Source organism: Armigeres subalbatus, chromosome 3 (assembly GCF_024139115.2).
Source record: "Armigeres subalbatus isolate Guangzhou_Male chromosome 3, GZ_Asu_2, whole genome shotgun sequence".
NCBI lineage: Eukaryota > Metazoa > Arthropoda > Insecta > Diptera > Culicidae > Armigeres > Armigeres subalbatus.
This window is the reverse complement of record NC_085141.1, coordinates 228,032,802-228,060,564: the sequence shown is the minus strand read 5'-3', so window position 1 is coordinate 228,060,564 and position 27,763 is coordinate 228,032,802. Positions and strand designations below refer to the sequence as shown.

The window sequence follows — 27,763 nt, the reverse complement described above, 5'->3', positions numbered from 1 at the left end:
AGATATTAGATTCCAATAGGCGATTTTATTATAAATATTATGTTTATTAATGCAATACATTCAGCATTTCTTAAGCTAAATGAACGTAATGTCAAAATAATAATTTCTTAAGGATTATTAAAGCTTTACGTATAAAAATGTCTGACTTTGAACATCAAAGTTGGTGTTTTATTGACCTATGATCAGGAAATAGATTTGATATTTCTACCATCTAAAATCCTATGCTTTAAAATCTCTGAAATATCCCCAAGAAGAATGTTCTTAAGATAATAAATAAATAAATTAATTAATAAATTAAATAAATATAAAACTACTCTAATCTACACAAAAAACTGACACATTTGAAATCTGCAAAATCTCGAAAACAACTTTCGATGGGCAGTTCAAGAAACACAGCCGGTGTGAAACGGCACTCTCGCGCACACAATACTCATTGTCCTCTTTTGACGCACATTACCCGCACTAAAAATTACTATCGACCCATTCGGCCACGGCTGTCTCGTGTATGCATTGATACATTTCGAACCCGGTCACGCACACCGTCGTTCCGAATTTGTCTATACAGTTGTCGTAAACGTACTGGGCCTAAAATGGGAGGAAACAAGCACACACCGTGAACACGGGTCAATTGGTTTGCGAATTTCTCCGAAATGTACTTACACCCTCGGGCTCCAGATAGCGGCCAGCGAAACCGATGATTAATGTTTTGTTGTACGTAAAGTCATCGAACATGAAGCCGGATCGTTTCATCAAGCACTCGGTGAAGCACTGAAAAAATAAATTACTTTGATAAATGCGTACTCTTGTGTGTAGTAAATATTAAAATGATTCAATCAGAAAGTAGATCTTATGGTGAGGGCCTTATAATCAATGTGGAAGGCTATGCAGCAATGCAGCATTTAGATGCTACGACTGACCAACTGCCAATAGAACATTGTCGTCCATTGGTGAGCACCAAACTATCTCTATTTGTATGATTCTTGCTCGTAGTTAACATTAGTTCTTTTTTCTACTTTATAATGACATCTCGTTGCCCGGTAAGCAGATAGGGGAGAACGGTCCAAAATGCACCCCTTAAGCTTTTTTGATGTTTTCTTCCATATAAAGAAAAATACCCAACCATTTCAACGTATGGGTGCAAAATTTACTAACCCAGCTACATTTCACAATGATCTCCTATTCAAAACAATAAAGTTTTCATGACTTTCTAACGCATTTAAAAATAGACATGGGGCAAAACGCCCGAATGGTGGTCTAAAATTACTTAATTGCATGTAAAATGATGGTGAACGCATGGTTGTTTGTTTTTTCCTAATGGGTTGAACTACAATCTTACGGATGTGGTGGAAGAATATCAAATCGTTAAATTTGAGTGAATATGAAGGGATTTTGCCATTTTTTTCCATTGGAGCTCAATGATGGATAACTAATTATGAATTGTAATGGTAATACTCATTCATAAATGTACTAAAACGGATTATATGAGTGATTTTATGAGTGAGGCCATTTTGCCCCAGAGGTGCATTTTGGACCGTTCTCCCCTACACATTATTGTTTTTACACCATCTATGCCTCCAAAAAGGTTTCTTTTTTAGCAATTAGGGGAACTGAGGAGCTGAACGAAGATATGAAAAGAAATTTGTCTTGTTTCTTATTTTTATGATTTTTTAGCAGTGTTAGAGGGTGTACGGAATCAAATTGCATCAAATTGTGTACGACCGCATGTGTTATTTACACTCCGTGCAACGAGATTTGTGCTGTATTTCTATGTTTTGTGATGAGCTGAATATTTGTTCAGTGAGGTGGAAAACGGAACAGTTCCCTTATGTAAACGGAAATCAGGCAGCAAATTCCTGCACCCAACCGGTGGTTGTTAGATTTTCTAACAATTCCGTATAAGAATCTACCAAAACCTGTATAAGAACTGGGCATATGCAAAATTGTTAGATTCTTATACAAAAAATGTATTAAAAGCTTACAAAATTGTTAGATTCTTATGCACAGGGTTGTTACGGAGATCCTGAAATATTTTCCGCGCCGACCAAAAATCAAATCCGCGCCATTTCCGCGCTACATGGAATCCATTCCGCGCCAAATCCGCGCGTTTCAGAACTATATTCTAAGCAAATACACGTGAAATATCTTTTTTTATCACAATTTACTGAACGTCTTCTCTTCAAGTTTGTTTTTTTAATATTCTTATTCAATGGCTATACATTCCAACTGGAACTTGATCTGCTTTTGAACTTATTATTCTATTAGAATTTCCTCTACATACTAAGTAACCCGCAGTTAGTATTACAACCACTCTAGATGGCCCTATCCAACACTAGAAGTATTGAAGCTAAGTGAACAAGAACTAAACAGCCAAAACTATTTCAATAAGCACCGCTTTTAAAATGAGATGATGGTTTGGCATGTTTTGCTCCGTTATTGTCAGTTGACTTTTTGTCGATCGAACTTTATAAAGTTCGGCACAAGATATATTGATACACAAAGAATGTTAAGGTCTGAGGGAAGGGTTTTCCGTTAAAAAAGCACGTGGTAGCACTCTCTGAAAGAGAAAATTGCCCAATTCAGCCCGCCAGAATGACGCTGTCAGTGTCGCCAAAATGATTTCATCATTATGCAGTTTACAATTGCTTGAGAATTTGCCGTAAACGGAGAACAAAAGGAATTGGCAACAATGCGGAAGAAATTTATCACTCATGCAGTGGTTCGGCGAGAGAAGAGACGAGCTCGGTGGTCTAGTGGCTACCGCTTCTGCCTTACACGCTAAAAATGAACTACTCAAAATTGAGTCGAATCCGACTCATTTTCATTAAAAACGGGACAACTCAAAATTTGAGTAAAAGATACTACTTCAATAAAATGATGATTTCGCAAAAGTTAAGCTTGGCCTTCCATCAATTTTTAATACGACAGATGCGAATCAAGTTTATCTATCTATCTAAGTGCATTTTACGACAAACAGACTCCTAGTTTAAGTGCAATCATCATTTTATTGAAGTAGTATCTTTTACTCAAATTTTGAGTTGTCCCGTTTTTAATGAAAATGAGTCGGATTCGACTCAATTTTGAGTAGTTCATTTTTAGCGTGTATAAGCAGGAGGTCGTGGGTTCAATTCCAGGCTCGCCCCTTTCCTACTTTATATTTCTATCTTAGTTCTTTTTGTGTTTTCACGTTCTACCAAAACGATTCCTACTGTTATAACCTTCCACACAATCCCAAAACCTCCCGTGGCACACCTTCTCTGCATCTTTCTTAAGTAGGTGTCCTACTAACCATCCTTCCCCTTCCTCAGCATTCGCAAGGACGTGGCCAGGACAGATCTCGACTATTGGAGAGTGCATTGCTTCCATCTAAGAGATAGTGATTAGTCCCAAATTAATATCTGTGGTAACGGATGAAAGTGATGCTACTCTCATACAATAGTCTTGGCTTGTACCACCTACGAATTTGTGCGAATTTCTCAATGCTAATGCTAGTGCTAATGCATGCAGTGGTTCGGCGAGAGAACAGCAGCAGCGCCGACCAATCACGCAATGAGGAAATCAAAATAAACAAACTCCAGCTGGTTTTGGAAAATGAAAACATGAGCCGTTTCTAGAACAACATTAGAAAATATCGTGAGAGGATTTCTGTACAAGGTTTCTACACAAGCTTTGAAAAGTATTTGAGTGATAACAGTGGTGCTGGTGTAAATAAGACAAATAAGACAAATAAGACAAATAAGACAAATAAGACAAATAAGACAAATAAGACAAATAAGACAAATAAGACAAATAAGACAAATAAGACAAATAAGACAAATCTGGGAGCTGCGGACTCGATCGAATCAAATTCCCGGAGGAACTTCCGAAGGAATTTCTGGAGGAACTTCCGAAGGAATTCCTAGAGGAACTTTCGAAGGAATTCCTGGAGGAACTTCCGAAGGAATTCCTGGAGGAACTTCCGAAGGAATTCCTGGAGGAACTTCCGAAGGAATTCCTGGAGGAACTTCCGAAGGAATTCCTGGAGGAACTTCCGAAGGAATTCCTGGAAGAACTTTCCTAAGGAATTCCTGGAGGAACTTCCTTTGGAATTCCTGGAAGAACTTCTTTAGGAATTCCTGGAGGAACTTCCTTAGGAATTCCAGGAGGAACTTTCGAAGGAATTCCAGGAGGAACTTTCGAATGAATTTGTCTTATTTGGTTTATTTGTCTTATTTGTCTTATTTGTTTAATTTGGCTTATTTGTTTGATTTGTCTTATTTATTTTCAATTGTTTATCTCATCTCATTCCTATATTTGATTTCAATTTATATATTTGGTATCCTCGTGTTCACAAATAGGAATACGCTTTTTTCTAGTGTCACGCTAGATACAAAGTTGACGGACTTTCTATCGCTCTCATCGCTCCTTTCCTGCCGTGCGCCACAAGAATATATGCTGTTGGCTGCTCTCCCGAAATGGTAACTTTTGTATGAAATTGAAAAAACTTGGTTGAAGTAAAAAGAGCTTCCTGCAAAATTTATTGCGGTCACATATACTTTTTATTACATCAAAATGATCGTTGGAAAAATTCAAAACTTTTGTCAGTTGGGTTTTGCGAAATTCGGTTCCTTTGTGCTTCAAATCATCGGAGAGAGGTACTGAGAAGCGAAAATTTCAGTTCTACAATAGTTCAGTATTTAGAGCTTAATTCAAATTTGGGAAACAGAAGGTCCATGAAATTTTGTAGGAACATTCCTTGATAAATTTCAAAGAGATTGTCAGTTGGGATAAGCGAAATTCGTTTCCAATTCCGAGTTATAGACATTTTAGTACGAAAATAGCGCTCTACCGCGAGAGAGCTTCCCTCAGACCTTAAGATCAGATTTGATCATAATTAATTATAGATAAACTTGCCAAATAATAAAACAAAAATCTGCCAAAACCGTAATTTCTTCTGAAGTAATAAATTATGCAACTTTGTTATTGATCACAAGACAAACTTGCGTAGAGATTAAGGAATAAAACAACGCAGCTCCGGTTTTAAACAAAACTTCTGTAAAATAATTATTTGAATTCGTATCAAGAAACAAATAATATAAAATCTAACATGGTTGCAATATGTTTTAACCGTACTGGAATTTCAGCCAAAATCTCCTAGAATATCTGCGAAAACTTCTCCGAGAATTACTGCAGAAATTCATTATTCGTGTACAGATTCATCCCAGCAATTGCTGTGGTTAATCCTCCGGGAATTCTCACGGAAGTTTTCTTGGAAATGTTTGCAGAAATCCAACTGCTCTCGGATCTGCTGCAGAAGTCGCTCCACAATTGTACAAAAGCTCCCCTGGGAAATTATTCGGTAATTCATTTGGGAATTTTGACGTAAGTTCAAGTAAATTCTTAAAAACAACCTGCGGAAAATCTTCAGAGCATATTTGCGGAAATCTCTTCATGAATTCTTGGGAAAATCGCTTTAGAATTTTTGGCAGAAATTGAAGAAAATTCGCGAATATTCCTCCAAAATAAATAAATATTTTTTCGGATTTTAAATGCTGCAAAAATTCTCTTTAGAATGTGGAAATTTATTTTTTAGAATTTATACATTTCTAGGAGGTTTCATTATTTTCTGTTGATAATCCTGTAAAAATGCCATCGGTGTTATCCAAAAATATCGCAAAAAACCTTCAGAAATAACTTTTGAGAGTCATCTTCTAATTTTTGATCGGCTTTCTGTGGAAGCACTTATTAAAATTAAAGAAGACAAAAGAAAACCTACGATGATTCAAATGGATGATTCAACTCATCCATGAGTTTTTAGGTGCTGAGTTGGGTGCGTTTCAACTCACGCTTGATTTGAATCATCCATGAGTTTTGAGATTTTGAGTTTTTACCTACACTGGCTCGTAACAACCCTGCAATATGTGTATAAGAATCTAGCAATTTCGCATATGCCCAGTTGTTATACAGGTTTTGGTAGATTCTTATACAGAAATGTTGGAAAATCTAACAACCGCCGGTTGGGTGTGAGAAGATAGACAATGTGGTGTGGGGTTGGGCAATACTACTCATAATCATGTATTGGTCCCATTTGAAAAAATGGATAGGAACCGCCAAGTAAAACTTAAACATTTTACGCAGGCCTTTTTCACTATGCTTTTCAATGAACCAAGGGACAATAGAGAATGATTTTCTTTTGTGGGAAAATATGGTCACGAACCCCTTCAATTTGACGATGATTTCTTAAAAACATATATTTATTGTTTCTTTTCAACTCAGCATATAATCTGACACATCAGTCACAATATGGACCAAACATATTAATGGAAGATCAACAATATTGCAAGCAAACTACCAATTCGATCAAGCTTTCTCGCAGGGGTAGTGCTCACAAATATTTATCCACTTTTTACATTCTGACGAAATTTGGGTTAATAAATAAGGAAATTTTGTGGCGCGTTTTGTACACATTACCCTTACTTTCGCACAAAGCAATAAGAAAACTCGTGACAATCCGTGCGATGTTCAGTGTCCGTCACACTTTACATGAACAGGTCATATTAGGGCCAGCCGGAAAAAAAATACATTAAGCAACACATGAGCTACATTGGTTTTTAATCTATAGCCAGTTGCTTAGGGGTCGTTCAAAAATGACGTCCACAGTTTAAGGGGGATGGGGTAAAGATTTTGTGACAGTTCGTGACACCCCTTATGCAAAAGTCTTCACATCCAAACCGTGCCTCCAGTGAGCGTTTTCAAGAAGCACCAAAGCACATAAGGTACACTGGGGGAAGTGGAAAAAGGGGGTAAGTGTAAAAATCGACTCCAAAAATTGGAATTGTACATACTTTACAGTTTTTACCACATCATAACATTATGCAAGAATATACTTTGATCCTCACACTAATACTATGTTGAAATTTGTATAATACATACACTAACACGGTTAACATTTGAACTGTAATTTTAGGTTTTGCGAAAAGTTGATTTTTGCAATCATGAAATCAATTCTTATTTTCACCAATTGTCCTTTTTTCAAGTGAATTTATATCACAGGTGACCATAGCAATACAATTCAACTAATCACATTCAATTGGTAGTGGTTTGTACCAAGAAAGCAAATTATTCAAAGATTTTACACTTACCCCAGGTATCAAACACTACGGGGGAAGTGGATAATATTCTAATTAAGCAATTTTTTCTTCCCTCCATGGTTTATTTCGATACCTGTGAATTTTAATATGTTCCTTCTTTGTTATAATTGTGATTCCAGTGGTGATTGGACTAATATAAATGAGATTAATCCACCTATATTAATCCACCTATCGGTATTGATGCCTTTCACATGTTTTCAATATGAAAAAATGTATAAGAAAGTTAAAAATGGCACTGATAGGTAAATATATTCTATAATTCACATTAATGTTTATTCATAACAAGTTTCACCGTTGAATGCAATTTTTTTGCGAACAAATTTGTTAAGGACAAGTGCTTAAGAATAGCTGATAATTTTGCACGTGCTTTGCGCACACACATACATACAAATACGCACATACAGACATCATCTCAATTCGTTAAACTAAGTTGATTAGTTTATGTCCCATTTTTCCTTTAAAAAGTTCATCTTTTGGACGAACATATAGATTTTACGTAAACTTAGTGTTCGAGAAGGCAAAACCAGCTCTTCCCTAGCTATTACGAGAATTCCTTGAGGATCTATTCTGTTAAAGTAATGAAATTATTCCACAAAAGATACTTAAAGCAATTATCGTATTGATTTTAGTTATATGTTAATACTCATCACTATTGAAGGTCAAGGTAACATGGGTTTTCCACTTACCCCATCCCACTAGGGTAAGTGGAAAAACAACTCCTAATTTTAGAATGTATTTCCATAAATTTCAAGCGACCAAAATGGTATGAATTACCACACAGTTGGTGCAAAATTGACTGTTTTTGATAGCCTATTTTGTTTGAACGCAATTAGATCATTTAAACTGGTTTTACACTAATTCAAACATGCACTATCGATTTTTCCTTTTCCACTTCCCCCAGTGTACCTTACAACAGACGTAACAGCTTGAACTTTTTTCTGAAGAATCCATCGCGCAATTCCTCTACCGCCATCTAGCGAGCAGGTTACACGAAACAATGTCACATTGACATTGTCACCAGAAGGCGCTGAAGTGAAGTGGCAATCCCCAACACTAGGTGGATTAACTTAGGTGTTTTAAGATCAGGCATTCTGAAATTCGGTCACAAAAATCTTGGATTTACAAAGAAACAAAGAAATTATTCAGCGATATTTAGTAACACTGTCACACTGTTTGAAATTCTGATACATTCTCGGAAAACAACAAATTTCAATCAGATTGTTACCCAACATGTGAATCGTTTAAGTCAGGCCTGTCCAACCTTTTCAAGCCACGGGCCAATTATTAGAATTCACACTTGCTGGGGGGCCAGAAAATATGTTGTACATAACTTTTTAAATATTTAAAAAGAAAATATTTTCATTTTCTAGAAAAACTAAACACGATTTAATTGCGTTAAAACAATCTTTTTTGTTTATTTTTTTCGTCGTTGCATTAGAGATCCATTTGAAACATTAATTTACCGGATGTTAAAAATGGAAATTCTGTTGAACAGATTTGCATGAACTGTTTTCAACAGGATGAGAAAAATGTACCAGATTTCAAGTCATGAGATGTTTGGCGATAATTGGCGATAATTATAATTGGTGGGGGTTGAGTTCCGTAACGTTAATTATCCTAATAATGATCGTCAGTACTTGAGGAATATTGATCATTTTCGCATATCGATTTAATTCATCTGACAGCAGTCTACATGAATGTCTTAGATAACTAATTTAGTCTTCCGGACCTTTCTACCCTACTAATGAACAATCTATAATTTTCCCCAAAATCGAAGAGATCGTCTACTAAAAAGAAAATTCGAACACACGATGTAAGCGGTTCGTGGAATCCGTATGTCGTTCGATGGAATCTAGTCATCAGCAAAGACGAAGATCGCAGTTGTCTACCAATGGTATGAAATTCGATGCGGGACAGGAGTTCAGAAGCATCAATCTCACCTAATAATATTTTAGCAACTAGTGAAGCCTGAATCTTTCGGCGTCGAAGCAGCGTATCATGTCCCAGAAGCCGACAACGCTCTACGTACGGAGGAAGATTTAGCGAATCTCTCCATGGTAGATCTATTAGCGCAATGTAGATGAATCTTCGTTGAACGCTTTCAATTCTGGCAATCCACAATAGATGGTAAGGAGTCCACACAACAGCTGAGTTTTACAGTATTGGTCGTACCAATGCACAATAAACTGCTTTGAGGAAATGAGGGTCGGTGAAATTACGGGACACTTTCGTGATGAATCCCAATTGTCGTGAAGCTTTGGATATAATGGAAGAAATGTGCTGATTGAATGTTAGTCCTGCGTCCAGAAGAACACCCAAATCGCTGACCTGATCGACGCGCTCGTCAATGCTGTATTCGAACGTGATAGGAGTTTTCAGACTATGAAACGTAATTACCACGCATTTGTCAACGCTAACTACAAGTTTGATCAGTTTACACCATTCAGAAAAGGTATTCAATAGCCCTTGTAGTCGGTAACAATCTTCTATTGTTTTTTTGGTGAATATGGAATGGCAGGGTTTAACAGCCCTCAGGTTTTCCCCGTTAGTTGTTCTCTGCATTGGGAATAAAGCTGCCAATTTCTCTGTCATTCAAAAATGACCATGCTTGCCACGTTTTTCACGACGCTGTGTTCATCAATTGTGAGAGAGTAGAATATGAACCTGGAGTTTTTCACGTTACGTAGCTTCAAATCTTTTGCGAGACCTTTTTCTCTTCACCGTGTTCCGCGTAAACTATGCTACAGAAGGAGGTTGTTTTCTTAGGAAACGATGTCAACAACAACCGAAATGCATTCCTTAACAAGTTCTCCGTCCTGGAAAAAATCTTCCATTTTGCCAAAATCTTACTAACAGCTAAACTGGACAATGCAGTACTTGTCTGACTTCGTATTAGCTCAAGTGAATAATAATTTGAATAAATAAATGGAAATTTAAATTGAAATTCTATCATCTTTTGTTTCCTACCTGGGCCCAAGATGATTACACCACTAGATGTTTCGGTTCAGCCATCTTGGATTTAAGTATGGGAGAGCCAGCCGGTTTGTTGTCGTTTTGCATGAATTTTTCACCCCCGCCTTCTTCTCTTCCATAAACTTGGCAGATTGGAGCACCTAGTAGTGTATTCATCTTGCCTGGGCCCTTTCAAAAACCATATTTCATAGAATGCTTGGATTCAGATTTTATTCCTTCAATATAGAAAAACTTTCCGAACAAATTAAGCAAACCGGCCTTCCTTTTTTCAACGTGAACATAAACTACTTTGACCAATCTTTATGGAAAACGTGATGTTCCACATCATTAATGCAATCATTTCAAATTATGTAAAATATTATTTTCATTTCAAATTCAAATTGATAGTTTTGCTGCACGAGCTTTGATTTTCATCTTACATATTGAATAATAAATAATAATTTTTAAAAATCTGGAGCCAGATAGAAAAGCCAGTTATTAGGTTATTTTTCTTACATGCCGCAGGACACAAAAAATGGAGCCGAGGGCCGGATGCGGCCTGCGGGTCGTACGTTGGGCAGCCATAGGGCCAGCCCTAAACCAGCTGGTTTAGGCATTGAGACATTCAGGACCACATTAATGCACTTAACGATCCTAGAATAGAACATTAAACAAAAAGGCAGATTAATCCACCTAGCGGTGATGATGCCTTTCTCGTTCCTTAATAAAATGTATCGAGAAATGATGATAATCAATTCTCGGGTACTTATTCAAAAGGACGTATGTGATTTTGTAAACAAAGATTCAAACGTCAATTTGGCCAATCTGATACCACTCCCACGCAAACCAACACCACCAACAGGTAGCCGAAGGCTCGCCCTACCTGCCTGTGATGATGGTTTGCGTGGGAGTACTATCAGATTGGACAAATCGTCGTTTGAATCTTTGTTTACAAAATCACATACGTCCTTTTGAATAAGTACCCGAGAATTAATGGCTTAGCGCTCAAAAATGTCGGCTCTACATTCCCACTGGAACTTAGTCATTTTTCAACTTAGTATTCTAAATGCATTTTCTTATGATTTATTATTTTAGAGCGTCTTAGGGGAAATGCTACAAGAAAAAATGGAAGAAAAAATGCGGAAATGGAAGAATAACAGCATTTTCTTAGTTATTAGTTGAAAGGTTTTTCTATGCCCGCCATTGCAAGAGACCGGACCAAGAATCGAACTAGCCATCTCCGGATTGGTAATCCTACGCCTTTGCTCGCAAGATTAATTGACGACCCAAAATAACATGTTGTTCCAATAAAGAATGAGCATGAGCATTATGACCGCACAATTCGTAGTTGCTACTCCATGATTGACTGAACTTGCGAAATTGTACAGAGAACAGAGAAGGCTTGGGATTAGCTACCCATTTTCAATGTACACGTTTCGGGAGCTCAAATATTTAAAGTCAATAACGGCGCCGGCCACGTCCTTACGGTCATATAGGAATGGAAGGGTTGTTTGTCCGACTCTCGTTGCTACTAGAGACCGAGTATACCTCTGCATTTCCACGATTGTCTTGGTATAGAATAACGTTTTAGTTACAAAGGATAATTTATCTGGATTCACGTTGGTAAGCGATGCGATCTATGGGATGGGAAATAACACTAATACGAGTTAAAAGTTGGAACATTGTAACCGTTAGTTCCAACTTTTAAGCTTGTTGGCTCCTCCACAAGTTCCCTGCCTAAAAGTCACCCCTGCCAGTGAGAACCTATAATTCCTAGACCCACCCTAATAAATATAACTGACAGCCTCACTGGTGGCTGAATCCTTAGCTGTCAGGAAAAATGCGCAGAGCCACCCGTTTAAGACAGTCGCACTCGTTATAGCCACTCGCACTCACACTCATTGACAGCGGTTCGGGTTAAGGTCGTATGTAACCCCACAAATCAAAATTGGGTTACACTTGGAAGGGTAGCCAGATTTTGAGCCGAAGGGATACATTTGTCAAACCTCGGGTTTGTATGGAATTTACTACCTACAGATTATAAAAAGGAATGAATCACCTCGTGAAGCTTCTTTTCTGTCCTAGACCAGTTAGAAAAAGTGCGCGTTGCTTTAAAACAAAATTATAAAAGTAATTGTTAAAATCAAACAGTATTTAAAAGTGTATATAATGTTTTCTTGTGTTTTTTAGTAAAATTGGCTGTTAAAATCAAGTGGTAAGACAAACGGAGATAAAATCAATAATTTACGTGCTATTAGTACGGTTAGTAAAAAAGGCCATTTAAAATCAAAGTAATTGTATTTATAATAATGTGTTTTTGCTTAATAGCTAATTCGTGAGCTTTGATGAGAAGAAAAAAAAAGTGCAAAATAGTAAAGAGAATTAAATATGAAAAGGTAATTAGTTGTTCAATTGCGATTTTGAAGTTTCGGTGTACTTGTGATGCGTGAAAGAAGTGTGGCAAGGTGTAATTGCGGGACTAATCCTCCACATGCAGGTCCATAATTGGGCCTTTTCTTTTTCTTCTTTTGGACGTCTGGAGTTCATTCCGGAGATCCGACTACGGCCAATAGGTTTCCCGAGAGCATCGGCAGGATTGGGCCACATTTATAGGCAGGATTGGGCAACCGTTATCGAACTCGTCGGCCACAAGGGTTTCATCGACGCCATCTTGGAAACAGGCACATACGACCACAGTCCGCCATTTTGGAATTCGGCAGTTCTCGCTTCTTCGTGGCCAACCCGCCTCGAAGGCACTCCGTCCGGACAACTCACCACATCGTCCAGCCAACCTGTTCCCTCGTCTTTCAAGAATTCGATTCCGAGAACCGATCGAAAGTGGACGGCCTGTCGGATGTTCCGACCAATCCAGAGCCAATTACTCTTCCAAGCCTTAGCCGCTTCGTGTGCGAGCCGACCGTAAACCACCGCCATCGAGCCCAATCCAAACGGACAACCTGCTGCTACCGTGGTCATCCGCCACCAGCCCACCCGATACTCCGGCCATCATTACCGTCCGATCTGCGAAACTGACAGCTATAACAACGTCAGTCCCCACCCCCCCAGTCGCCTGGCCATCATCCTCCGGACAATCCACCAAGCTAGCCAACGTCGTCTTAAAAAAAAAAACCACAGGTACACCATTATGTAGCCACCTCCCTATGAACGATCATGCTCCTGCGTGAGCAAATAAATTTAGAATGTAAGCTTTAACCTCGGTAGTTAGCTTTATTCAAAAACGCAATTCCCATTATATGCTCTTTTGGATCATTTTCCTTTCACGTGTTGAATGATGGTACGCAGTCCTTAATCTGGCTGGTCCGCTGTAATCGAACCTTTTCTACTTTGATTGATTCTCCTGGTTATGAGTACCTGAGTTTGACAATCGACGTCCAGAATCCAGCTTCTGATCAGGTGAGTGCCGAAGGAGTGTTGTAAGGGTCTCTGACAGTGCAACTAGTAATAAGCGACCCCGTGCTCGGCAGTATTTCCCAAACGAATTTTCCCATTGAGCAGCCAGGGGCTTACAACATGCACGCCCGGCGGCATATGAAAAAGATTCGCGATTTGGACGACCGCACGGAAGCGCAGCACTCTGTATAGAATCTATGACAAAATGTCGAAAAACAAAAGGTCGAAAGGACAAAAGGTCGAAAGGACAAAAGGTCTAAAAGACAAAAGGTCGAAAGGCACAGAAGGTCGAACGGGACAAAAGGTCGAAAAGGACAAAAGGTCGAAAGAGACAAAAGGTCTATCAAGAACAAGTTGATAACAAGTTGGGTGTGTTCCAAAAGAATTTATGAAATTCATTCAACTACAAGTAGAAATAACGCACTCATCCAATAAATTAAAGTTGAAGAATGAGAATTTTTAAAGAAGGTGTAATTACTATAAGACAATATTTTGAAAATCTAGATAGTTCTGAAAGAAATAAAAAAAATGTTAATAATAAATTAATAAAGCTTGTATTTCGCGAGACAGATTTGTCCTATACAGTTGGCAAAAAATGCTCTTTTATTTTTAACAATTAAATAAAATTCATCCAATGAGCGCCAATAACACATGAATATCTAGGTTTTCTGAATGTTACTTCTATCTGTCAAAATAGTGCACGCCGCAGCCACGCAGGCGCACGCATTGAAAATACACCGGCGTATAATACACGTGTATTTGATCGAAGTGACGTTTAGAAAACTCAAACATTCATCTATTAGTGGCACTCATTGAATAAATTTTATTTAATTGGTAAAAATTGTAAGAACAAAAAAGCAGAGTTTTTGCCAACTGTGTAGGGCAACTCTGGTGCGAGATTGATTCTCTCCGTTTTAGTTTGTTGACTATTTAAAACTTATGTTTCTTTCGACCTTTTGTCCCGTTCGACGTTTTGTCCTTTCGACCTTTGGTTCTGTTCGACCCTTCGTCCCTTTCGTCCCTAACCCCTCTGTACTCCTTGCTCGATGGCTACAGCAAACTATTACAGAACGCGCCATTTTCGACCACGCGCGACATGCGCATGAGCCACCGACGACTAAAACACGCACTGCACTTACTTGTTCGATGGCTACTCTTATTACCAGCCGCGCATCGCAGAACACAATATTTCGGCCGATCGCGGGATCGTTCTGCTGTCCGAAACAAGAGAAATCACGCACTCTGTTTAAACGTATGGATAAAGAATTGTGACAAACTATATCCCATTAAAATTTTCATTTGGGTCTACTTTACCACCGTTGAATAATAGCAAAACAGTAGAAATAAATCATTTGATGACCTTCTCTTAAAACTACAGATGGTAGTTATTAATGAGTTCGTTTGATGCTAATTCGAACTACGGACAAATTAGCTCAAAAGCCTATCCATGGTTGCATATGAGGAACTAGTGCTAGAAAGAAGTGGGTTAAGCCCGAAACGTTGAGCCTGGTGACTAGATATGTATTTTGAATCGCTCTGGTTAAAGCAGAACTCGTCATCTTCCAACTCACATTCTAATTTGTTTAAAAAAAAGTCGACTAAGAATCGCTTACACTATTTTATCTCCAACTAGTCCTACAAACGGTTTAAAAATTCCATCATCCAAGCTTCGACTCAGAATTCGGAATTCGGCTTTTTGTAAATTTTAGGTGGATGGTTATTATTGAAGAGAACAATCAATAAATTAAATAAACAGACGCTCTCACTTCAACATCAATCAAGTCATTGAATTATATTTCAAGATTAATTCACCTAGCGTATTATAGTATTTTGGTCATAACTTTTCCATAGTCCGATCTGTCCTATTTTCAAAAGGACACAATGGGAAAGGATTCCGCGACGAATTCAGTCTGTTGCGAGCAAATCGGTTGAGGAAAATGCAAAAAAAATAGTAAGAAAATTTTAGGCGCTTGTTTTTTGGCACATTTGGCCGAAAGGGTTGTTTGGCCGAAAGTGTCGTTTGACCGAAAAGGGCATTTGGCTGAATAGGACATTTGACCGATAAGGTCATTTAGCCGAATAGTTCATTTGAAAAGTGAGAAATTACGAATGAGAAGAGTGACGACTTCTCACTTCGCTCTCCTCATTTTTTCACAGCGAGAAGTGATAAATGAGGAGTGAGAAGTGATGTCCAAATGTCTTATTTGGCCAAAAGCCTAATGACCGTTTTGGCTAAATGGCCAATCCGGTCAAACGACTTTTCCGGCCAAATGACCCTTTCGGCCGAATGGGTATAGCGGGCTTGGTAGTCATATGGCTACTGCTTCTGCCTCATACGCAGGAGGTCATGGGTTCAATCCCAGGTTCGTTCCATTCTCCTACTTTTTATCTTTCTCTTTATTTCTTATGTTCTAGCAATCGCTAGAACTGGAAATGGACTTCCATACCGTTTCCATTACTATTCCTATACCTTCAACTTGAGTATTCTAACAGTAATCTGCTAGAATTGGAAATAAACTATAGAGCTCGTTTCCTACATATAATTAGAAATTCCATTAGTTACCTTCTCCTATCTATCACATTGGCAGCTCGTTAACCAAGACGGACCCCTGCCTCTCCAACCTAACCCAGAAATTCCAACAAAATCCGCATGAACTCGTGGCAAGTGCAGAGGTATATCCGGCTTGCAGTGGGCGAGTGATTGCATCATCATTTCCTCCCCTTCCCTACATTGACTTGCATTCTGACGTGGCAGGCGCAAGTATGACCTAACAAATGAGATCACCAGTACTTGTATATTGAAGATGTGTGCTAGTCCCAAGCAAACATCTGTTGGTTCCCTGTGCAAGAACAGCTGATCTGGTCATAATGGAGTAGCAACTACGAGCAGTCAATCAAGCTCAAGCTCAAATGACCCTTTCGGCCGAATGGTCCTTTCAGCCAAATGGCCCTTTCGACCAAATTACCCTTTCGGCCAAATGACCACACTGGCAGGGCCCATACAAATGCCGGACAAAACCTAATATGTTCTCGAATCTTCCACCAATTTTGGGACGCTAAATTCATTTTGAGGTTAGAATTGTTATCCAACATATACTATGCTACTCGAGTACTTCTGCAGGCGCAAGCTTTATGGTCTGAAGCATTGACAGCGGTCTCATTCTACAATGAAGCAGTCAATTTTCAGCTTTGGAGCAATTAGGAGCAAATCACCACACTAACCACCGGAAAGTAGACCAAAAATAGGTTTCAATACACGATATCAGATCGTTCCGAATGGTTCCCGAAAAAATTTTAGTCAAATTTTCTTTTTCCATACAAATTTGTTCGGAAGATGCTTTACAGCATTAACTTCAACAAGCCATCAAAAATTAATTTTACATACTACAATCATCAAATTTTGGAATCAGTTCATTTAATATATGTTTGAAATAAAAAAAAAATACGTGTTTCACGAAACGAACAAAAAAAAATTGAGGTTTTGTCCGGGCTTCCGCCATTGTGCGCCTTTTCGGCCAAATGAACCTTTCGTCCAAACGACCCTTTCGGCCTAATGACCTTTTCGGCCAAACGACCTTTTCAGCCAAACGACGCTTACGATTTTTGATGGCTAATGATGTGTTCGGCCAAACAACTTTCGGTCTAGTGGCATTCGGCCACGTCTTCGACGTGTTGATGATTAGTCCGATCCGCTTGGCTTTCCTCTTCAGTCTGATGTAGGCTTCCTCCATCTTCATAAAGTTACGTGCCATAATATCTATGTCGTCGGCGAAGCCAAATAGCTGGACGGACTAATTGAAAATTGTACCACTCGTGTTAATCCCTGCTCTTCGTATTACCCCTTCCAAAGCGATGTTGAATAGCAGACACGAAAGGCCATCACCTTGCCGTAACCCTCTGCGGGTTTCGAAGGGACTCGAGAATGCCCCTGAAACTCGAACTACGCACATCACCCGATCCATCGTCGCTTTGATCAACCGTGTCAGTTTATCCGGAAATCCGTGTTCATGCATTAGCTGCCATAGCTGGTCCCAATCGATTGTATCATATGCAGCTTTAAAGTCGATGAATAGATGATGTGTGGGCACGTTGTATTCGAGTCATTTCTGCAGTACTTGGCGAATGGCGAACACCTGGTCCGTGGTGGAGCGTTCGCCCATAAAACCCGCCTGGTACTGCCCCACGAACTCCCTTGCAATTGGTGCTAGTCGACGGCATAAAATTTGGGAGAGTACCTTGTAGGCGGCGCTCAGCAATGTGATTGCGCGGTAGTTGTTACAATCCAGCTTATCGCCCTTTTCGTAGATTGGCCGATTCCATCGCCACCTTCCATCCACTCCTGCGGCAAAACTTCCCCTTCCCAAATCTTGGTAATGACCCAGTGCAGTGCTCTAGCCAGTGCCTCACCACCGTGTTTAAATAGCTCTCCGGGTATTTGGTCAACTCCAGGGGCTTTGTAGTTCTTCAGCCGGCCAATCTCCTCCTGGATTTCCTGGAGATCCGGAGCCGGTAGAATTATGTCCTGCGCGCGTTCTCCCAGGTCCATCATCATACCGCCATCTTCGTCTGCCACATCGCCATTCAGGTGTTCTTCGTAGTGCTGCCGCCACCTTTGGATCACCTCACGCTCGTTCGTAAGAAGGTACCCGTTTATGTCCTTACACATATCAGGCTGTGGCACGTGGCCCTTACGTGAACGGTTTAACTTCTCATAGAACTTTCGTGTGTTATTAGCGCGGTACAGTTGCTCCGTCTCTTCACGGTCTCGATCTTCCTGCTGGCGCTGCTTCCTCCGGAAAATAGAGTTTTGTCTGTTCCGTGCCCGTTTATATCGTACCTCATTAGCCCTCGTGCGGTGTTGCAGCAATCTCACCCATGCTGCATCATTCTATTCTAACTGCTCACATTCGCCGTCATACCAATCGTTTCTCTGATCTGGGGCATCCGGGGCACAATTGCTTGAGTTCGGAGATATTAAGCTAGAGGCACGGATTGCTAGATCTTATCCCGTAAATGTTATCTATCCGACATTACGGGCTCCCGATCCCTAACAAAAGTGAATGTGAAAAGTGTAACGTTATTAGTTATAACCGAGAAGTGAGAATTGAGAAGCGATAAATGGATAAGTTAGAATTTGGAAATAAGAAGTGAGTAAAGAGACGTCTCATTATCTCTTCTCCTTATGGTAATTTACTTTTCACTTCTTAATTCTCTTTTTTTTCCATTTTTCCCAGTGAGAAGTAAATAAAGAGTGAGATGTGAAACATTTTAGGTCAAACAACCTTCGGCCCAATGGCCCTCGGCCGAATGACTTCCGACCATACAGCCCTTCCCCCATATTTACATATTTTTGCCTTTCTTATACAACAAAGTTGTACCAGGAATGCTATCATTTCACTGCCAAAACGTATATTTGATGCACGACAGGCAAAACAGACAAATGATTCCTTCCCTGGGTAAGACACTAATCCCGTGTCGAAACGTTGGACTAATAAAAAAACCGTTTCAATCATATGATCTTTCATAGCCATTTTACTCATGGTCTATGGTTGATATAACAAAATAATTTCCTTTTATGTTTTCTTATATTGCAACATTATATTTCTATACATTTAATTTAATTCACCATCCTCAGTTTATTTGCCGAGAATTCTATCTCAAATGAATTATTTACCGGAACGGAATTCAATCATTCTTTTGCGGAGACTTGATTCAAAAACATTGTACGATTTGACCTATTTTCAATCGATATAATGGGGTATGATTCATCATCTGATCTAGCATGCTGCACAAACATACACAACCACAATTTAGTTTTACATGCCTAATCTACCATCAACTCTTTCAGTACATATATGTCACAAGAGAGCTAAAATAACTCTAACAGTCCGTTGTAAAAGTTGCTGACGAATCTGGTAAACAATTATCTTTGTCACATTGTTCTCACAACACAATATTCAAATAAATGTTACCTACAAACTGTTTTATAGTCACTTTTTCAACCGTAACCAGTTGATTTATCACTAAACACTTCGCACATTGCTAAGGTCAACGCCTGAGCCGATTAAGTAATTAAATATGTATTAATGTTTGGAAAAAAATATGGAACTAAACTCTCGCACCTCTATCAGGGGATCACGCTCGCTGAAATCGCCATACTTGAGCGATATGACCACGTCCATATCCATCTCGAACTCCTTCGTGCACACATCGATGGCGCCTTTGAAATCTTGCGCGCACTACAAAAAAACGAACACACGGTTGCGATTAGAACAGGAAGCATTTAGCTCATGTCTGGGGCCTGATTACAGTGCACAGAACACTAAGCGAGGCGTGTGAACTGATAATTGCTAGTCATGAACTATACGAGATCGTCACACTTCGCGCTCCATGTGTGCAACAATGTAACCAAGGTACTCGTCAAAAGGGGGCTTCCTTATCACTCACGCTAAGACCGACCGACGACGCCAGCAACAGCAACGCAACTCCAGACGCAGCAAGTGACTTCATGTTTGCTTTTAATTTTTGCACTTTCACTCTTTGCTGCGCTTCGACAGTGCTGACCCACAAACCTGGACTGAACTTGTTCACCGATTTTGATCGCGCGCGCGGAGATCGCCGTCCAGCTTGTCTCCGTTCAACTGTTCACCGTGGACTGTTGGGCTCAAAATTTCATCGAATATATAAGTTTGTTTATTTGCTCTCTTTCTCTTTGGCCCCGGGGGATTCTTTTCTCTTTGTTTTGGTCCGTGGGCCATTTCTCCAGACGAGAAGTATTTTGCTTTCGCCGGAACAGGTCTGCCACCAACTAATCGATCGACTCGGACCGGGCGAGATCGGCGAGATGGGATGATGTGGATCGGACCAGGTGAAACACAAAGTTCAACCATGTAGGTTGGATATGCGCGGCGTGAACGTGAATTATCTAATCAGCTACGGTTAGTTTGTTCGATAGTGGTTTTGGGGGGCTTTCCATGGCACTACAACCCTGACCATTCATATTCCCCAAAATGTGTCAGTCATTGGAAACCACGGTGGGTCAGGTTTTCGCATATCATGCTGGCGGGAGTCGAGCGACGACTTTTTTGTATCAACTTGACCAAACGCTTACAAATAACGGATCTTTTGGAGCATGTATTCAAGTGGTTTATGAGAGGAAGGAAGGGAATTGGGACCCAGATATGGGTGATTGTATTTTTAATCACTGTTTTGATATGTTGAAAACTAACAAGTCGCATGTGTGAACATAAAGCACTCCATATTTCAATTTTTATCATAAGCCTCAAAGCTCAGTAGCAAGTGTCTCAAGGTAATATTGGCCCTTTATTAGAATGCTAGTTGTTCTACAGCCCTTTAGTGCGCTTAAGTTTAAGTTTATGGCAATCCAGACGTTGATCCCAGTGAAGTGTTCAATGTCGGATTTTGTTGGGCACATCTAGCACATGAAAAGTAGTGCTTTACAAACAAAAACCTTCCATTTATTGATAAATTGTTATGAAAAATAATAACTCATCACTTTTTTGTTGTTTTGATTATTAGGTTAGCTTCAAAAATATTTACCACAATGCCTATTTGCTGTCCATCAATGAATTTTAAAGGGCGCCCTGAAAGAGATGTAGTAGCAATCTGAAAATGTAACTTGATACTTGCTTCCTCTCGACGTTGAATAGATCGCCAAAACCATGTCAAAGAAAATGCGAAGTAAACGCATGTACGCAACTAATATTTAATTCAATTACCCCGAAACAGAGAATGGCTTGATCCGATATTAAATCAAAGTGTTTTACTCAAGCTTAGTTACATACGTCAAGTGAACAAACCAATTTTTATTTTAGGACTTTCTAGTATCGGCACATAGGCCAATCAAGTTCAAATAAATTTAAGCCTAATCCAAATCCAATCAAAATTCAAACCAAACTGAAAGCCTTGACTTGAACTGATCTGGACTGACTTGGACTGGATCTGACTGACTTGGACTGACCTGGACTGATCTTGGACTGATCTGACTGGATCTGGACTGATCTGGACTGGATCTGATCGGACTGACTTGACTGACTGATCTGGACTGGACTGACCTGGACTGGACTGGACTGGATCTGGACTGATCGGATCTGGACCTGACTGACTTGACTGATCTGGACTGACTGACCGACCTGGACTGAACTCTGGACTGGATCTGGACTGGACCTGGACTGACCTGGACTGATCTGGACCTGGATCTGGACTGGACCTGGACTGGATCTGGACTGACCTGGACTGACCTGGACTGAACCTGGACTGGATCTGACTGATCTGGATCTGATCCGGACTGGATCTGACCTGGACCTGGATCTGGACTGACCTGGACTGACCTGGACTGACTTGGACTCGATCTGACTGGATCTGGACTGACTGGACTGACCTGACTGACCTGGACCTGGACCTGGATTGATCTGGACTGACCTGGACTGACCTGGACTGGATCTGGACTGACCTGACTGGACCTGGACTGGATCTGGACTGGATCTGGACTGATCTGACTGGACTGGACCTGACCGATCTTGACTGGATCTGACTGATCGGACTGGATCTGGACCTGGATCTGACCGATCTGGACTGACCTGGACTGGATCTGACTGGACCTGGACTGGATCTGGACTGGATCTGACTGGACCTGGACTGATCTGGACTGACCTGGACTGATCTGGACTGGATCTTGGACTGACCTGACTGGATCTGGACTGGACCTGGACCTGGATCTGGACTGGATCTTGGACTGATGACTTGGATCTGACTTGACTGATCTGACTGGATCTGGACTGATCTGGACTGAATCTGACTGACTTGACTGATCTGGACTTGGACTGATCTGGACTGACTTGGACTGGACCTGGACTGATCTGGACTGACTGGACTGATCTGGACTGGATCGACCGATCTGGACTGATCTGACCTGGATCTGGACTGACCTGGACTGGATCTGACTTGGATCTGACTGGATCGGACTGACCTGGATCTGACTCTGGACTGACTGACTGACCTGGATCTGGACCGATCTGGACTGGATCTGGACCGACCTGGACTGGATCTGGACTGATCTGACTGACCTTGGACTGGACCTGACTGGATCTGGACTGACTGACTGACTTGACTGGATCTGGACTGACCTGGACCGGACCTGACTGGATCTTGACTGACCTGACCGATCTGGACTGGATCTGGACTGGATCTGGACTGACCTGGACTGGATCTGGACTGGATCTGGACTGACTCTGGACTGATCTGACCGACTTGATCGATCTGGACTGATCTGGACTGGATCTGGACTGGACCTGGACTGATCTGGACTGACCTGGACTGGACCTGGATCGACCTGACTGGACCTGGACTGGACTCTTGACTGATCTGACTGGATCTGGACTGGATCTGGACTGGATCTGGACTGGATCTGGACTGACCTGGACTGACCTGGATCGATCTGACTGACCTGGACTGGATCTGGACTGGATCTGGACTGGATCTGGACTGATCTGACTGACCTGACCTGGATCTGACCGACTTGACTGGATCTGGACTGGACCTGACTGACTGACTGGATCTGGACCTGACTGACTGATCTGACTGGACTGGATCGACTGACCGATTTGGACTGATCTGGACTGATCTGGACTGATCTGACTGGATCTGGACCGACTGGACTGACCTGACTGGATCTGGACTGGATCTGGACTGATTTGACTGATCTGGACTGACCTGACTGACCTGGACTGGATCTGGACTGACTCCGACTGACCTGGACTGATCTGGACTGGACCTGGACTGGATCTGGACTGACCTGACTGGACCTGGACTGACCTGACTGACCTGGACTGACCTGGACTGGATCTGACTGACCTGACTGACCTGGACTGGATCTGGACTGGACCTGGACTGGATCTGGACTGACCTGGACTGGATCTGGACTGACCTGGACTGACTCTGACTGACCTGGACTGGATCTGACTGACCTGGATCTGACTGGACTGACCTGGACTGGATCTGGACTGACCTGGACTGGATCTGGACTGACCTGACTGACCTGGACTGGACCTGACTGGACCTGGACTGACTGACCTGACTGACCTGGACTGGATCTGGACTGATCTGGACTGGATCTGGACTGACCTGACTGGATCTGGACTGATCTGACCTGGACCTGGACTGACCTGACCGATCTGGACTGGATCTGGACTGACTCTGACTGACCTGGACTGATCTGACCTGAATTGGACCGACTGGACCTGGATCTGACCGACCTGGACTGGATCTGGACTGACCTGACTGGATCTGGACTGGATCTGGACTGACCTGGACTGGACCTGGACTGGATCTGACCGACCTGGACTGATCTGGACTGGATCTGGACTGATCTGGACCGATCTGACTGGACCTGGACTGACCTGGACTGACCTGGACTGACCTGGACTGGATCTGACTGACCTGGACTGACCTGGACTGGATCTGGACTGACCTGGACTGGATCTGGACTGGATCTGGACTGACTGACTGACCTGGACTGACCTGGACTGGATCTGGACTGACTTGACTGGATCTGGACTGACCTGGACTGGACCTGGACTGGATCTGGACTGACCTGGACTGACTGACCTGACCTGGACCTGGATCTGACTGACCTGGACTTGACCTGACTGGACCTGGACTGACCTGACTGGATCTGGACTGATCTGACTGACTGGACTGACTGGATCTGGACTGGATCTGGACTGACCTGGACTGGATCTGGACTGACCTGGACTGACCTGGACTGACCTGGACTGACCTGGACTGGATCTGACTGACCTGGACTGGATCTGGACTGGACCTGGACTGGATCTGGACTGGATCTGGACTGACCTGACTGGATCTGGACTGACCTGACTGATCTGACCGACCTGGATCTGACTGACTGACCTGGACTGACCTGATCTGGACTGGATCTGGACTGGATCTGGACTGACCTGACTGGACTGACGAATCTGGACTGACCTGGACTGGACCTGGACTGACCTGACTGACCTGACCGATCTGGATCTGGACTGATCTGACTGATCTGGACTGACTTGGACTGGATCTGGACTGGACCTGGACTGACCTGGACTGACCTGACTGACCTGGACTGGATCTGACTGGACCTGGACTGACCTGACTGATCTGACCGGACTGGACCTGACCGACTGACCTGGATCTGGACTGACCTGGACTGATCTGGACTGACCTGGACTGGACCTGGACTGGACCTGGACCGACCTGGACTGGATCTGGACTGACTGGACCGATCTGGACTGGACCTGGACCGGATCTGGACTGGACCTGACTGGACTGACTGGATCTGGACTGACCTGGACTGACCGATCTGGACCGATCTGGACTGACCTGACTGGATCTGGACTGGATCTGGACTGGATCTGACCGACTCTGACCTGACTGGACTGGACTGGATCTGACTGACCTGGACTGACCTGACTGATCTGACTGACCTGGACTGACCTGGACTGGATCTGGACTGACCTGGACTGGATCTGACTGACCTGGACTGGACTGGACTGACTGGATCTGGACTGACCTGGACCTGGACTGGACTGGACCTGGACTGGATCTGGACTGACCTGGACTGATCTGGACTGGACCTGGACTGACCTGACTGATCTGGACTGACCTGGACTGATCTTGGACTGACTGGACTGACCTGACCGACCTGGACCGGACTGATCTGGACTGGACCTGGACTGACCTGACTGACCTGGACTGACCTGGACCGACCTGGACTGGATCTGGACTGACTGACTGGACTGACCTGGACTGGACTGACTGGACTGACTGACTGACCTGGACTGGACCTGGACTGACCTGACTGGACTGACTGACCTGACCTGGGACTGGATCTGACTGACCTGACCGATCTGGACTGGATCTGGACTGACCTGACTGGACTGGACTGGATCTGACCTGACTGGACTGGACTGACCTGGACTGGATCTGGACTGACCTGGACTGGATCTGACTGACCTGGACTGACTGACTGGACTGGATCTGACTGACCTGGACTGGATCTGACTGGACCTGGACTGGATCTGGACTGACCTGGACTGACCTGACTGATCTGGACTGGATCTGGACTGACCTGGACTGACCTGGACTGGATCTGGACCGACCTGGACTTGACCTGGACTGATCTGGACTGACCTGGACTGGATCTGGACTGACCTGGACTGACCTGGACTGGATCTGGACTGGATCTGACTGACCTGGACTGACCTGACTGACCTGACTGGATCTGGACTGACTGGACTGGACTGACCGATCTGACTGGATCTGACTGATCTGACCTGGACCGACCTGGACTGGACTGGACTGACTGACCTGGACTGGATCTGACCTGGATCTGGACTGACTCTGGACTGGACCTGGACTGACCTGACTGACCTTGACTGATCTGGACTGACCTGGACTGGATCTGGACTGGATCTGGACTGGACCTGGACTGGATCTGGACTGGATCTGACTGGACCTGGACTGACCTGGACTGGATCTGGACTGACCTGGACTGACCTGACTGGATCTGGACTGACCTGGACTGACCTGGACTGGATCTGGACTGACCTGGACTGATCTGACCTGGATCTTGACTGACCTGGACTGGATCTGGACTGACCTGGACTGGATCTGGACTGGATCTGACTGACCTGACTGGATCTGGACTGACCTGACCTGGACTGGATCTGACTGGATCTGACCTGACTGACCTGGACTGGACCTGACCGACCTGACTGGATGACCTGGACTGGATCTGGACTGGACCTGGATCGACTGGACCGACTGGACTGATCTGGACTGACCTGGACTGACCTGGACTGGATCTGGACTGACCTGACTGGATCTGGACTGACCTGGACTGACCTGGACTGGATCTGGACTGACCTGGACTGGATCTGGACTGACCTGGACTGACCTGACTGACTGATCTGGACTGGATCTGGACTGATCTGGACTGACCTGACTGACCTGACTGGATCTGGACTGACCTGGACTGGATCTGGACTGGATTTGACTGACCTGAAACCGGATCTGGACTGACCTGGACTGGACTTGGACCGATCTGGACTGACTTGACTGGACCGACCGATCTGACCGATCGGGACTGACCTGACTGACCTGGACTGACCTGGACTGGATCTGGACTGATCTGGACTGACCTGGACTGGATCTGACTGACCTGGACTGGACTGGACTGACCTGGACTGGATCTGACTGGATCTGACTGGATCTGGACTGGACTGACCTGGACTGGATCTGACTGGACTGACTGACCTGGACTGGATCTGGACTGGATCTGGACTGACCTGGACTGACCTGGACTGACTTGGACTGGACCTGACTGACCTGGACTGGATCTGGACTGGATCTGGACTGACCTGGACTGACCTGGACTGACCTGGACTGGACCTGACCGATCTGGACTGACCTGACTGGACCTGACTGGATCTGGACTGACCTGGACTGGACTTGGACTGGACCTGGACTGACCTGGACTGACCTGGACTGGACTGACTGACCGGACTGGATCTGGACTGGATCTGGACTGACCTGGACTGACTGACTGACTGACCTGGACTGGATCTGGACTGGATCTGGACTGGATCTTGACTGACCTGGACTGATCTGGACTGATCGACTGGGACTGACCTGGACCTGGATCTGGACTGGAACTGGACTGACCTGGACTGGACTGGACTGATCTGGACTGGACCTGACCGACTGACCTGACCGACCTGGACTGGACCTGACCGACCTGGACTGGACTCTGGACTGACCTGACTGGACCTGGACTGACTGACCGACCTGGACTGGACCTGGACTGACCTGACCTGGATCTGGACTGGACCTGGACTGGACCTGGACTGACCTGACTGACCTGGACTGACCTGGACTGGACCTGGACTGACCTGGACTGGATCTGGACTGACCTGGACTGACCTGACTGGATCTGACTGGATCTGACCGACCGACTGACTGGACTGACCTGGACTGACCTGGACTGGATCTGGACTGACCTGGACTGGATCTGGACCGACCTGGACTGACCTGGACTGGATCTGGACTGACCTGGACTGATCTGGACTGACTGGACTGGATCTGGACTGACCTGGACTGACCTGACTGGATCTGGACTGACCTGGACTGGACCTTGGACTGATCTGACCTGACTGACCTGGACTGATCTGGACTGGATCTGGACTGGATCTGGACTGACCTGG

At 43.2% G+C, this 27,763-nt stretch overlaps 1 protein-coding gene across 1 annotated transcript; it reads right to left on the bottom strand.

Moving 5' to 3' along the window:
- Positions 1–9: 9 nt before the first annotated feature.
- On the bottom strand, positions 10–20,134 carry LOC134226396 (general odorant-binding protein 56d-like). Its single transcript, XM_062707155.1, has 4 exons — positions 19,938–20,134; positions 19,613–19,729; positions 661–768; positions 10–585 (listed from the first exon to the last, which is right to left on the bottom strand). Exons 1-4 carry the CDS (start codon positions 19,998–20,000, stop codon positions 463–465), a joined length of 411 nt encoding a protein of 136 aa, XP_062563139.1. The 5' UTR covers positions 20,001–20,134; the 3' UTR covers positions 10–462.
- Between the last annotated feature and the right edge of the window lie 7,629 nt (positions 20,135–27,763).

What these genes read in the sequence shown, in the direction of transcription:
- LOC134226396 (XM_062707155.1), bottom strand. Translation starts at nt 20,000, where the DNA reads ATGAAGTCACTTGCTGCGTCTGGAGTTGCGTTGCTGTTGCTGGCGTCG. An exon ending in CGTCGTCGGTCGGTCTTAGC is followed by an intron (nt 19,730 to 19,937) that starts GTGAGTGATAAG and finishes GTTTTTTTGTAG; the next exon opens with TGCGCGCAAGATTTCAAAGG. An exon ending in AGCGTGATCCCCTGATAGAG is followed by an intron (nt 769 to 19,612) that starts GTGCGAGAGTTT and finishes TTATTTTTTCAG; the next exon opens with TGCTTCACCGAGTGCTTGAT.